This window comes from Tachyglossus aculeatus, chromosome X5 (assembly GCF_015852505.1).
Source record: "Tachyglossus aculeatus isolate mTacAcu1 chromosome X5, mTacAcu1.pri, whole genome shotgun sequence".
Taxonomy (NCBI): Eukaryota; Metazoa; Chordata; class Mammalia; order Monotremata; family Tachyglossidae; genus Tachyglossus; species Tachyglossus aculeatus.
The window spans coordinates 4,493,057-4,507,421 of NC_052097.1; the positions used below are offsets into that span (position 1 = coordinate 4,493,057).

Sequence of the window (14,365 nt, forward strand, 5' to 3'; positions counted from 1 at the left end):
CCGTATTCGACTCACAGCCTTAATCCCCATTTTACAGATGAGGTAACTGAGGCACAGAGAAGTTAAGTGACTTGCCCAGGGTCACACTGCAGACAAGTGGTGGAGGTAGGATTAGAACCCAGGGCCTCTGACTTCCAAGCCCGTGCCGCTGAGCCACGCTGCTTCTCAGAATGGTGCTCGGCACATAGTGAGCACGCTTAGAGCAGTGCTCGGCACATAGTAAGCGCTTAACAAATACCATAATTATTACTCAACAAGTACCATAATTAGTAGTAGTAGCAGTACAGTTTTCTGCACACAATAAATGCTCAATAAATGCGATTGCTGGACTGCCGTTTGTGGCCCAAACAAGGCCAGTCTGAGGTCTCCTACAAACAGGCCGGGCCGGTGGTGCTTACCCACGGAAGCGGACGTTTTAAGCGTCGGTGCCTTTTGGACCCCTCTCTGAATCCTCAGTGTGGCCCACTGTTCAAAAACAGAAAAGGGTTTGTTAGCGCAGCCTCCCAAGTCCCCTCCCGGAGGGGCAACGTTCAATATTCCAATTGCAATTTGGGACACAAACCCCAATGAATAATAATAATAATAATGGCATTTATTCATTCATTCATTCAATCGTATTTATTGAGCGCTTACTGTGTACAGAGCACTGTACTAAGCGCTTGGGAAGTACAAGTAGGCAACATATAGAGACAGCCCCTACCCAACAGTCGGCTCACACTCTAAAAGGGGGAGACAGAGAACAAAACCAAACATACTAACAAAATAAAATAAATAGAATAGACACGTACAAGGAAAATAAATACATAAATAAATAGAGTAATAAATATGTACAAACATATATACATATATACAGGTCGATCATTATATTAAGTTCATTATATTAAGTTCGATCACTCCATGGTCAGGTCTGGCCCTGGGTGGAAATCCCCTGGCCTTACGTCTGGTGAGTCAGTTGTTCATTGCGTCTGTTCAGTGCGTCGAATGTGTCTGTGTTATTGCTATACTGTAATAATGATAATGATGGTATTTGTTAAGCACTTACTATGTGCAAAGCACTGTTCTAAGCGCTGGGGAGATGACAAGGTGATCAGGTTGTCCCACAGGGGGCTCACAGTTTTAATCCCCACTTTACAGATGAGGGAACTGAGGCACAAAGAAGTTAAGTGACTTGCTCAGCGCTTACTATGTGCAAAGCACTGTTCTAAGCGCTGGGGTGATTGCAAGGTGATTAGGTTGTCCCACGGGGGGCTCACAGTTTTAATCCCCACTTTACAGATGAGGGAACTGAGGCACAGAGAAGTGACTTGCTCAGCGCTTACTATATGCAAAGCACTGTTCTAAGCGCTGGGGAGATTACAAGGTGATCAGGTTGTCCCACGGGGGGCTCACAGTTTTAATCCCCACTTTACAGATGAGGGAACTGAGGCACAGAGAAGTTAAGTGACTTGCTCAGCACTTACTATGCGCAAAGCACTGTTCTAAGCGCTGGGGAGATTACAAGGTGATCAGGTTGTCCCATGGGGGGCTCACAGTTTAAATCCCCACTTTACAGATGAGGCCACTGAGGCACAGAGAAGTTAAGTGACTTGCTCAGCGCTTACTATGCGCAAAGCACTGTTTTAAGCACTGGGGAGATTACAAGGTGATCAGGTTGTCCCACTGGGGGCTCACAGTTTAAATCCCCACTTTACAGATGAGGTAGCTGAGGCACAGAGAAGTTAAGTGACTTGCTCAAAGTCACACAGCTGACAGTTGGCAGCGCCGGAATTTGAACCCATGACCTCTGACTCCAAAGCCCGTGCTCTTTCCACTGAGCCACGCTGCTTCTCCAAGTAGCGTGCACTCTCCCAGGCACTTAGTACAGTGCTCTGCACACAGCAAGCGCTCGATAAATTCAACTGAATGAATGAATGTCCGACATGGCAGCCGGCTTAAGGGACAGAACACTGGCCTGGGGGTCGGGAGGACCTGGGTTCTAATCCCAGCTCCGCCACACGTCTGCTGTGTGACCTCAGGCGACTCACTTCACTTCTCTGGGCCTCAGTTCCCTCCTCTATAAAATGGGGATTAAGAGCGTGAGCCCCATGTGGGGCAGGGACTGTGTCCAACCTCATTAACTTCTATCTACCCCAGTGCTTACAACAGCGCGTAGCACATAAACGCTTAACAAGCACTCTCTCCCCCTCGTCCCCCTCCCCACCCCCCGCCTTACCTCCTTCCCCTCCCCACAGCACCTGCATATTTGTATATATGTTTGTACATATTTATTACTCTATTTTATTTGTACATATTTATTCTATTCATTTTATTTTGTTAATATGTTTTGTTTTGTTCTCTGTCTCCCCCTTCTAGACCGCGAGCCCGCTGTTGGGCAGGGACCGTCTCTAGATGTTGCCCACTTGGACTTCCCAGGCGCTTCGTACAGTGCTCTGCGCACAGTAAGCGCTCAATAAACGCGATTGATTGATTGATTGATTGATTGAAGCACTATTATTATTAGGATTATTTTTACCAGCTAGGGCACCCTCACTTTCCCAGGCACAAGAGTCCTTCGAATGGGGAGCCCTGAAGGACGTGGCAATTGCTGCAGACCAAAGCATTTCAGCACAGATGTCCCCAGAGTGTGTTTCCTGAAATACACTCCAGACCACACACACACACACACACAACACACACACAACACACACACACACACACAAGAAGTTTCACAATAAACAAAAGCTGCCTTGGCCCTGCTCCCTCTGGCCACCCCCCAGCCGAGACCAAACCATGCCATTTCCTTACACACACACACAAATGCAATTACCTCATCTGTAAAATGGGAATTAAGATTGTGAGCCCCCCGTGGGACAACCTGATCACCTTGTATCCCCCCCCAGCGCTTAGAACAGTGCTTTGCACATAGTAAGCGCTTAATAAATGCCATCATCATCAAATGCAATCCCGCTTCCATACATACGGGAAAATGCCTCTTTGCGCCGTCTCAATTAGCAAACTTATTAGCAACCCCAGCAAAACCGAACATTCATTCATTCATTCAACTGTATTTATTGAGCGCTTACTGTGTGCAGAGCACTGTACTAAGCGCTTGGGAAGTCCAAGTTGGCAACATATTTCTGAACCGCTGCCGTCAGCTCATCCCCTAGGCTGTCAGCTCTTTGTGGGCAGGAAACATGCCTATCAACTCAATCAATCAATCAATTGTATTTATTGAGCGCTTACTATGTGCAGAGCACTGTACTAAGCGCTTGGGAAGTACAAGTTGGCAACATATTTCTGAGCCGCTGCCGTCAGCTCATCCCCTAGACTGTCAGCTCTTTGTGGGCAGGAAACGTGCCTATCAACTCAATCAATTAATCAATTGTATTTATTGAGCGCTTACTGTGTGCAGAGCACTGTACTAAGCGCTTGGGAAGTACAAGTTGGCAACATATAGAGACAGTCCCTACCCAACTCTATTGTATTGTCCTCTCCCAAGTGCTTAGTACAGTGCTTCGCGTAAGCACTCATAATGATGGTATTGATTAAGCGCTTACTATGTGCAAAGCACTGTTCTAAGCGCTAGGGAGGTTACCAGGTGATCAGTTTGTCTCACGGGGGGTTCGTAGTCTCCATCCCCATTTTACAGTTGAAGTAACTGAGGCCCAGAGAAGTGAAGTGACTTGCTCAAAGTCACACAGCTGACAAGTGGCGGAGCCGGCATTTGAACCTGTGACTTCTGACTCCAAAGCCTCTGCTCTTTCCACTGAGCCACACTGCTTCTTAAATACAACTGAGTGTCTTGGATCTCCCCCAGCGCTTAGTGCAGTGCTTGGCACATAGTAGGCACTTAGGAGAAGCAGCATGGCTGAGTAGAAAGAGCCCGGGCTTGGGAGTCAGAGGTTGTGGGTTCTAATCCCATCTCCACCACTTGTACTTGTACAAGTTAACTTGTACTTCCCAAGCACTTAGTACAGTGCTCTGCGCACAGTAAGCGCTCAATAAATACGATTGATTGCTTGATTGTCAGCTGTGCAACTCTGAGCAAGTCACTTCACTCCTCTGGGCCTCAGTTCCCTCATCTGTCAAATGGGGATTAAGACTGTGAGACCCACGTGGGACAACCTAATTACCTTGTATCTACCCCAGTGCTTAGAACAGTGCTTGGCACATAGTAAGCGCTTAATCGATACCATAATTATTATTATTACTTAAATACCACAGTTATTATTATTATTATGGAGCCGACAGTCTAGAGGAGTATTACGTGCTGATTGTTTGATAAAGCACCAGATGTTTATGTGACACGGTGCAGAGTGGTTAAATCGCCTTTTCAGCAGCCTGGCTTCCAGAGCCTACCCAAATGAGCTGAAAATACGTGGCTCAGTGGAAAGAGCCCGGGCTTTGGAGTCAGTGGTCACGGGTTCAAATCCCGGCTCCGCCAATTGTCAGCTGTGCGACTTTGGGCAAGTCACTTCACTTCTCTGGGCCTCAGTTCCCTCATCTGGAAAATGGGGATTAAGACTGTGAGCCCCCCCCCGTGGGACAACCTGATCACCTCCCCAGTGCTTAGAACAGTGCTTTGCACGTAATAAGCACTTAATAAATGCCATCATCATTATTATTATTACCCCTGATCTCCCTGGAAAATGGCCTTTCAGGAGAAATTCAGGGCACTCAGAAAGATACACCTCAGGAAGACAGACGGGTGAGCAAGAAGCCACCCGATCTCCAATCAATCAATCAATCAATCGTATTTATTGAGCGCTTACTATGTGCAGAGCACTGTACTAAGCGCTTGGGAAGTACAAATTGGCATCACATAGAGACAGTCCCTACCCAACAGTGGGCTCACAGCCGCCAAAGGCAACTCGATGGAGATTCCAGAAGTCTCATCATTTGAGAAGAATTAGGGCAAGAGCTCCCAGACAAGGCCGCTCATTTAGCTAGATTTGGGTAATTATTATATGTTATCATTATTAATATGTTTGTACATATTTATTACTCTATTTATTTATTTTACTTGCACATATCTATTCTATTTATTTTATTTTGTTAGTATGTTTGGTTTTGTTCTCTGTCTTCCCCTTTTAGACTGTGAGCCCACTGTTGCGTAGGGACTGTCTCTATATGTTGCCGATTTGGACTTCCCAAGCGCTTAGTACAGCGCTCTGCACATAGTAAGCGCTCAATAAATACGATTGATGATGATGATGATTATCTAGGGATATGCCGGGCGATAAATCCTGAAGGAAACCAAAAAACCACTCGGAGAACAATGCGGGAGGAAGGGGTGAGGCCTGTTGCTCCAGCTCAAGTCCACAGCAATTACAGTGACTTGAAACTTGAAAGGCCAGACCAGGTCTCAACTGCCAAACGGCTGAACCGAACTGTACTGAACGCTGGGGTGGCTACAAGCTAAATCAGGCCGGACGCAGTCCCTGTCTCACGTATCGTCTTAATCCCCATTTTACAGATGAGGAAACTGAGACACAGAGGACGTAAAGTGACCGGCCCAAGGTCACGCAGCAGACAAGGGGCAGAGCCGGGATAATAATAATAATTGTGGTACTCGTTAGGTGCCTACTATGTTAGTATGTTTGGTTTTGTTCTCTGTCTCCCCTTTTTAGACTGTGAGCCCACTGTTGGGTAGGGACTGCCAAATTGTACTTCCCAAGCGCTTAGTACAGTGCTCTGCACACAGTAAGCGCTCAATAAATACGATTGATGATGATGATGACGATGCGATAGGTACTGTACTAAATGCCGGGGTGGACGCAGGCTCTGTCCCATGTGGGGCTCACAGTCTCAATCCCGACTTTACAGCTGAGATAACCGAGGCCCAGAGAAGTGAAGTGACTTGCCCGAGGTCACAGAGAAGCAGCGTGGCTCAGTGGAAAGAGCCCGGGCTTTGGAGTCAGAGGTCATGGGTTCAAATCCCGGCTCCGCCAATTGTCAGCTGTGTTACTTTGGGCAATCCACTTCACTTCTCTGTGCCTCAGTTACCTCATCTTTTAGACTGTGAGCCCACTGTTGGGTAGGGACTGTCTCTATATCATCATCAATCGTATTTATTGAGCGCTTACTGTGCGCAGAGCACTATACTAAGCGCTTGGGAAGTACAAATTGGCAACATATAGAGACAGTCCCTACCCAACAGTGGACTCACAGTCTCTATATGTTGCCAACTTGTACTTCCCAAGCGCTTAGTACAGTGCTCTGCACAAAGTAAGCGCTCAATAAATACGATTGATTGACTGATTGATTGATCATCTCTAAAATGGGGATTAAGCCTGTGAGCCCCACGTGGGACAACCTGATCACCTTGTATCCCCCCAGTGCTTAGAACAGTGCTTTGCACATAGTAAGCACTTAGCAAATCAATCAATCATATTTATTGAGCGCTTACTATGTGCAGAGCACTGTACTAAGCGCTTGGGAAGTACAAATTGGCAACATATAGAGAGAGTCCCTACCCAACATTGGGCTCACAGCCTAAAAGGGGGAGACAGAGAAAAAAAAAAAACCAAACATACTAACAAAATAAAATAAATAGAATAGATATGTACAAGTAAAATAAATAGAGTAATAAATATGTACCAACATATATACATATATACAGCAAATATTATTATTACTGTTATACGGCAGACAAGTGGCGGAGCCGGGATTAGAACCCAGGTCCTTCTGATTCCCGGGCCCGTGCTCTATCCACCAGGACACGCCGCTTCCATTTATTTAGAACATTTTATTGAAGAGCCGAACCTTCAAAAAGGGAGACCTTCCTCAAAACAAAACATGAGATCTTCATCCTGGATAGGAGATGGCAAGGGAGACTGTAAACTCCTGGAGGGCATGGACGTTATATTTCCTAACTCTTCAAGTATTTAGTATCGTGCTCTGCTCGGCACAAAATAAGTGCACAGTAAATGCTGTTGACCGCTTTACCAAGCCCGGTCTGAAATTGGACTACAGTCAGGGAGAGATTCATCCATTCATTCAACCGTATTTATTGAGCGCTTACTGTGGGCAGAGCACTGGACTAAGCGCTTGGGAAGTACAAGTTGGCAACATGTACAGTTGGTCGCTACCCAGCAACGGGCTCACAGTCTAGAAGCAATGGCCACTGACTGAACTAGGCAACAAAAGCAATCAATCAATCAATCAATCAATCGCATTTATTGAGCGCTTACTATGTGCAGAGCACTGTACTAAGCGCTTGGGAAGTACAAATTGGCAACACATAGAGACAGTCCCTACCCAACAGTGGGCTCACAGTCTAAAAGGGGGAGACAGAGAACAAAACCAAACATACCAACAAAATAAAATAAATAGCATAGAAATGTACAAGTAAAATAAATAAATAAATAAATAAATAGAGTAATAAATATGTACAACCATATATACATATATACAGGTGCAGCGGACTAGAGCTCTAATCCCCTAATCCTGGCTCCTTTACTGACCTCCTGACTCCGAAACCCGGTCTCCATCCAATAATAATAATAACGATGATGGCGTTTATTAAGCGCTTACTATGTGCAAAGCGCTGTTCTAAGCGCTGGGGAGGTTACAAGGTGATCAGGTTGTCCCACGGGGGGCTCACAGTCTTCACCCCCATTTTACAGACGAGGTAACTGAGGCACAGAGAAGTTAAGTGACTTGCCCAGAGTCACACAGCTGACAATTGGCAGAGCCGGGCTGAGCAGTGGTGGTAGTCTTTTTTTCTCTAAACTGATTTTTTTTGAGGGCATTTATTAAGCGCTTACTATGTGCCAAGCACTGTTCTAAGCGCTGGGGAGATTACAAGGTGATCAGGTTGTCCCACGGGGGGGCTCACAGTCTCAATCCCCATTTTACAGATGAGGTAACTGGGGCACAGAGAAGTGAAGCAACTTGCCCAAAGTCACCCAGCTGCCAACCGGCGGAGCCGGCATTTGAACCCATGACCTCTGACTCCAAAGCCCGGGCTCTTTCATTGAGCACTTCCCACGTGCCCGGCACTGTACTATGCGCTAGGGTAGATACAAGCTAAGCAGGTTAGACACAGTCCTTGTCCCACACCCCCGTTTTACAGATGAGGTCACAGAGAAGTGAAGTGACTTTCCCAAGGTCACACAACGGACAAATGGCAGAGCAGAGATGACTTTAGAGCAGAGATAAGTCCCAGGCCCCTCTAGGCCACGGTCCTTGGTGCCTACTACGCGCAGGGCACTGGGTTAATTCAATGGTCTTTACTGAGCGCTTACTACGTGTGCAAGCAATGTATTGAGTGGTTGGGAGAATCCAATACAACCCTAAGCAGACACACTCCATGCCCTCGACAAGCTCACAGTGCCCTGGGACTGGACCCTGCAGCCTTGAGCAGGAGTGTGAGCCCACTGTTGGGTAGCGACTGTCTCTATGCGTTGCCAATTTGTACTTCCCAAGCGCTTAGTACAGCGCTCTGCACACAGTAAGCGCTCAATAAATACGATTGATGATGATGAGTGCAATATGAACAGAATTAGCAGACACATTCCCTGCTCCCAGTGACGAGCTTCCAGGGTGTCCTGGAGAAACTAGGCAACTGCGAGCCAAAGAAGACGCGATTCTTCAAACCGCTTATCATCGTCAGTGAGGACCCTAAAAACCAGTATATATGTATACATGTTTGTACGTATTTATTACTCTATTTATTTATTAGATTTGTACATCTTTATTCTATTTATTTTATTTTGTTAATATGTTTTGTTTTGTTGTCTGTCTCCCCCTTCTAGACTGCGAGCCCGCTGTTGGGTAGGGACCGTCCCTAGATGTTGCCAACTTGTACTTCCCAAGCGCTTAGTCCAGTGCTCTGCACACAGTAAGCGCTCAATAAATACGATTGAATGAATGAGTGACCGATAAGGGGGTCTGCTTCTTCTCCCCTTTGCTCCCAGCCCCCAAATTGTTGCATACCTTGGTAGAGACCCCCCAGTGGGGGCAGAGTCTGGCCGGGTTTGTGGGGGGGGGGGGTTGTAGTGACGAGTCAATCAATCAATCAATCGTATTTATTGAGCGCTTACTGTGTGCAGAGCACTGGACTAAGCGCTTGGGAAGTACAAGTTGGCAACATATAGAGACAGTCCCTACTCAACAGTGGGCTCGAGTCATCCCATTCCCGGGTATCCCCAATACACAGACACACACACGGCCTCACACACCCAGAGACACACACAAAGACACAGAGACACACACAGAGACACTCAGAGACCTGCACAGAGACATTCAAACTCCAAAAGAGACACCTGAGCACACCCATCAGTCAGAGACACTCACACACACACCCAGAATAATAATAATAATGGCACTTGTTAAGCACTTACTATGTGCAAAGCACTGTTCTAAGCGCTGAGGAGGATACAAGGTGATCAGGTTGTCCCACGTGGGACTCACAGTCTTAATCCCCATTTGACAGATGAGGTAACTGAGGCACAGAAAAGTGAAGTGACTTGCCCAAAGTCACACAGCTGACAACTGGTGGAAAAGGAATTTGAACCATGACCTCTGACTCCAAAGCAAGCCTGTGCTCTTTCCACGGAGCCATGCCGCTTCTCTAAGACACAGAGAGAGAGAGACACTCACTCACACACACACACACACGGAGACACATAGACACACTCACACACCCAGAGCCACTCAGGGACACAGAGACAGTCACACACTCACAGAGACACAGAGACAGTCACACACTCAGAGAGACACTCAAACACCATCAGAGACTCACACACACCTATAAGACACTCACAGAGACAGAGCCACACACAGAGAACCCACACACACTCACAGAGACACAGAGACACTCACACACCCCCGCAGACACTCACAGAGACATAGAGACAGTCACACAGTCACAGAGGGACACACAGAGACACTCAAACACCAACAGAGACTCACACACACACCCCCATAAGACGCTCGCAGAGACAGAGACTCACGCACACAGACACAGAGCGCTCACAAACACCCAGAGACACTCAAACACACCCGCAGAGACACACACAGACAGTCACACACTCACAGGCACCCACAGAGATACTCAAACACCGACAGAGCCTCACACACACCTGTGACATTCACAGAGACACACACCAAGACACACACAGAGAACTCACACCCCCCCACAGAGACACTCACACACACCCGCAGAGACACTCACTGAGAGACAGTCACGCACACACACACACACACGGACACGGACACCACCACCCCCCCCCCGCAGAGACACTGCCAGAGAGCCAGTCACACACACACAGAGACACACACACGGTCACTCAAACCCCAAAAGAGACTCACACACACCCACAAGACACTCACAGAGAGAGAAGCACACACAAAGACACACACAGAGAACTCACACCCACCCACAGACGCCCGCAGACACACACACAAACACACAGACACTCAAACAACCACAGGGACTCCCACAAACCCATAAGGCACCGACAGAGCCAGGGACACACACAGACACAGATACAGAGAGCTCCCAAACTCGCAGAGACACTCCAACACCAACAGAGACACTCACAGAGATAGAGAGACAGCTGACAGGCTCAAGAGACACTCAAACACCAACGGAGCCACTCACAGAGCCACAGAGCCAGTTGGCACGCTCAAGACGGTGCTTGGCACCTGGCAAGCCCCTCATAAATCCCGCCCCGCCTACCATGATCATTATCATCGTTATTCTTCTCATTCTAAGAGCCCCGGAGGCCCTGAATCAGGGCCCCCCCAAGGCGGTGGCCCCCCGCCCCCCGGGCCCCTATTCCCGGCCTGACCTCCAGCAGCCTGACGAGGACGGCCATGTAGAGCTCGGAGATGCCCAGGGAGAGGCCGCAGACGGAGGGCAGGAGCACCAGGGCGACCACGGCGCCGAGCCAGGTGGCCAGCAGCTGCAGGGCCAGGGCCAGGGCGCCGCCGCCGCCGCCGCCGCCGCCGGCCATGGCCACCCCCGGGCCCCTCGGGCCCCCTTGGCCGCCCTCCCGGAAACCTCCAAGGGCCCGGGACCGGGTCCCCGACGACTGGCCCACGGGGACTGGCCCACGGGCCCCTGGAGCGGCCCTGCCCGCCCGGGCCCGCCCCTCGGCCCCACCCGGACCCGCCTCCGCAACCACAGGCTAACAACTCCTCCTCTTTTCCTCCCCCTCCTCTCCTTCTCCTTTCCTCCTCCTCCTCCTCCTCTCCTCCTTCTCCTTTCCTAGTCCTCCTCCTCCTCCTCTCCTCCTTCTCCTTTCCTTGTCCTCCTCTCCTACTCCTCCCCTTCCTCCTCTTTTCCTCCTCCTCCCCCCTCCTTCTTTCCTAGTCTTCCTCCTCCTCTTTTTTCTCCTTCCCCTCCCCCTTTCCTAGTGCTCTTTTCCTCCTCCTCTTTTCCTCCTCCTCCTTTTCCCCTCGTCATCCTCTTCCCCCTCCTCCTTTCCTAGTCCTCCTCTTCCTCCCCTTTTATTCCCCCCTCCCCTTTTCCTCCCTCTCCTTTCCTAGTCCTCCTCTTCCTCCTCTTTTCTTCCTCCTCCTCCCCTCCTCCTCCTCCTTTCCTGGTCCTCTTTTCCTCCTCATCCTCCTCTTCCTCCTCCCCTTTTCCTCCTCCTCTTTTCCTCCTCATCCTCCTCTTCCTCCTCCTCCTTAATCCTCCTCCTCCTCTTTCCCTCCTCCCTTCCTCCTCCTCCTTTCCTAGTCCTCCTCTTCCTCCCCTTTTCCTCCTCCTCTTCCTCCTTCTTTCCTCTTCCTCCTTTCCTAGTCCTTTCTTCCTCCTCCTCCTCTTCCTCCTCTTTTCCTTCACCTCTTCCTCCTCTTTTCCTCCTCCTCCTCCTTTTCTCTTCCTCCTTTCCTAATTCTCCTCTCCTCCTCTCCCTCCTTCTTTCTTCTTCCTCCTTTCCTAGTCCTCATCTCCTCCTCCTCTTTTCCCCCTCCTCCTTTCCTAGTCCTCCTCTTTTCATTCTCCTCTTCCTCCTCTTTTCCTCCTCCTCCTTTCCTAGCCCTCCTGTTTTCCTCCTCCTCCTTTCCTAGTCCTCTTTTCCTCCTCCTCCTCCTCCTCCTTCTCCTCTTCCCCTTTCCTCCTCTCCACTTCCTAGTCCTCCTCTCCATTTCCTAGTCCTCCTCTTCCTCCTCTCCTCCTCCTTTCCTCGACATCCTCCTCCTTTCCTCCTTCTCTGCTCCTCCTTTCCTTCTCCCCCTTTCCCTGTCCTCCTTCTCCTCCTCCCTTTTCTGTAGTCTTTGTTAAGCCCTCACTCTGTGTCAAACCCCGCTCTAAGCACTGGGGGAGATACACGCTAATCAGGCTGGGTGCAGCCCCTGTCCCATATGGGACTCACAGTCTAAGAAGGCGGGAGAACACGGATTGAATCCCCATTTATAGTTGAGGAAACAGAGGTGCAAAGAAGTTAGGCGGCTTGCCCAAGTTCACACAGCAAGCACTTGGCAGAGTCAGAATTAGAAACCAGGTCCTCTGACTCCCAAGCCCTGGCTCTTTCTGCTACTTTCCATGCTTTCCTCCAGCTCCCCCTTCCTCATAATAATAATGATAATGGTGTTTGTTAAGCACTTACTTTGAGTCAAGCACTATTCTAAGTCTTTCTCTCCCCTGCTCCTTCTCCTCCTCTCCACCTCCTCCCCACTCCCCTCTTCCTTCTCCCCATTCCCCTCCTCCTCCTTCCCATTCCCCTCCTTCCCCTCCTCCATTTTTCTCCTCCTCCTTCCCATTCCCCTCCTTCCCCTCCTTTTTCTCTCATCTCCCCCCCCCCCCCCCCCCACCTTTCTTCCCCACCAACAACTATGAACAGGATAACTCGGGGTAGGACATTCTGGGAGTCGTAGATGGGGAGGGTGGTGGGATTGTCTACAGTGATGGGAAAGGTGGGACGAGGAGAGAATTCAGGAGGGAAGGTGAAGGAGGGGCCTAGTGTTGGACATGCTGATGTCCGGGGGTGACCGGGACATGTAAGTAGAGGTGTCCTGGGAGCAGAAGGAGGTGTGAGATTGCCAAGGAGGTCCTCTAAACTGTAAACCCTTACCAAACGACTCTGTTGGATTGTGCTCTCCCAAGCACTTAGTACGGTGCTCTGCCCACAGTAAGTGCTCAATAAATGCCACTGATTGAGCTAGGGGTCATCCTCTTAGAGATGACAGTTGAAGCCAGGGAAGCAGTTGGAGTTTCCCAAGGGAGTGGGAGAAGATGGAGAATAGAAGGGGACCCAGACTGAGTCTTCAGGGACTCCCACATTTAGCGAAGCAGCGTGGCCTTGTGGATAGAGCACGGGCCTGGACGTCTCAGAGGACCTGGGTTCTAATCCTGGCTCCGCCACTTGTCTGCCGTGGGACCCTGGGCAGTCAATTCACATCCCTGTGCCTCAATTACCTCATCGGTAAAATGGGGATTAAGACTGTGAGCCCCATGTGGGACATGGAACATGTCCAACCTGAGTAGCTTGTAATCTACCCCAGTGCTTAGTTCAGTGTCCGGCACATAGTAAGCATTCATTCATTCATTCATTCAATTGTATTTATTGAGCGCTTACTGTGTGCAGAGCACGTACTAAGCTCTTGGGAAGTACAAGTAAGCACTTAACAAATATTATTAACATTATTATTATTGGGGAGGCAGAGGAGGAGCCCGCAAAAGAGAATGAAAATGAGATAGGAAGAGAATCAGTGTCAGAGAAACCCCTCATCTCAGATTTCTTGCCTGGCTTAGGCAGAGAATGTGTCCCTTCTTTCTATCGCATGTTCCCAAGTGCTTTAGTAGGGTGCATTTTATCCAGGGGTCCTCAATAAATATTATTACTACTACTACTACTACTACTACTACTACTACTACTACTGCTGCTACTACTACTACTACTACTACTACTACTACTACTACTACTACTACTGCTACTACTACTACTACTACTACTACTACTACTGCTACTACTAAGAGAAGCAGTGTGGCTCAGTGGAAAAGAGCATAGCTCAGGGGTAGAGCATTTGACTGCAGATCAAGAGGTCCCTGGTTCAAATCCGGATGCCCCCTTGTGAATTTATCTTCTAGACTGTGAGCCCGCTGTTGGGTAGTGTCCGTCTCTATATGTTGCTAACCTGTACTTCCCAAGCGCTTAGTACAGTGTTCTGCACACAGTAAGCGCTCACTAAATACGATTGAATGAATGAATGAAAAGAGCAAGGGCTTTCATGGGTTCAAATTCCGGCTCCTCCAATTGTCAGCTGTGTGACTTTGGGCAAGTCACTTCACTTCTCTGTGCCTCAGTTACCTCATCTGTAAAATGGGGGTTAAGACTGTGAGCCCCATCTGGGGCAGGGACTGTGTCCAACCTGGGTGTCTTGTATCTACCCTCTGATCCTGTGTCTGGCACACAGTAAGCGCTTAATAAAT

The 14,365-nt window shown here is 49.0% G+C and overlaps 1 protein-coding gene and 1 non-coding gene across 2 annotated transcripts in view; one reads left to right on the forward strand and one right to left on the reverse strand.

Annotated features, from left to right (window-relative positions):
* The window catches only part of GPAT3 (glycerol-3-phosphate acyltransferase 3), a 43,708-nt gene extending 32,681 nt beyond the window's left edge, over positions 1 to 11,027 (reverse strand). The window contains exons 1-2 of the mRNA XM_038769319.1: positions 10,779 to 11,027; positions 399 to 465 (exon numbers count right to left, since the gene is read on the reverse strand). Coding sequence (XP_038625247.1) covers positions 399 to 465; positions 10,779 to 10,943 — 232 coding nt within the window. The 5' untranslated portion in view covers positions 10,944 to 11,027. The remainder of the gene's footprint in view (positions 1 to 398; positions 466 to 10,778) is intronic.
* Positions 11,028 to 13,933: 2,906 nt separating this feature from the next.
* On the forward strand, positions 13,934 to 14,007 carry TRNAC-GCA. Its single transcript has one exon. It is a non-coding gene; the product is annotated as a tRNA-Cys (tRNA).
* Positions 14,008 to 14,365: the final 358 nt, after the last annotated feature.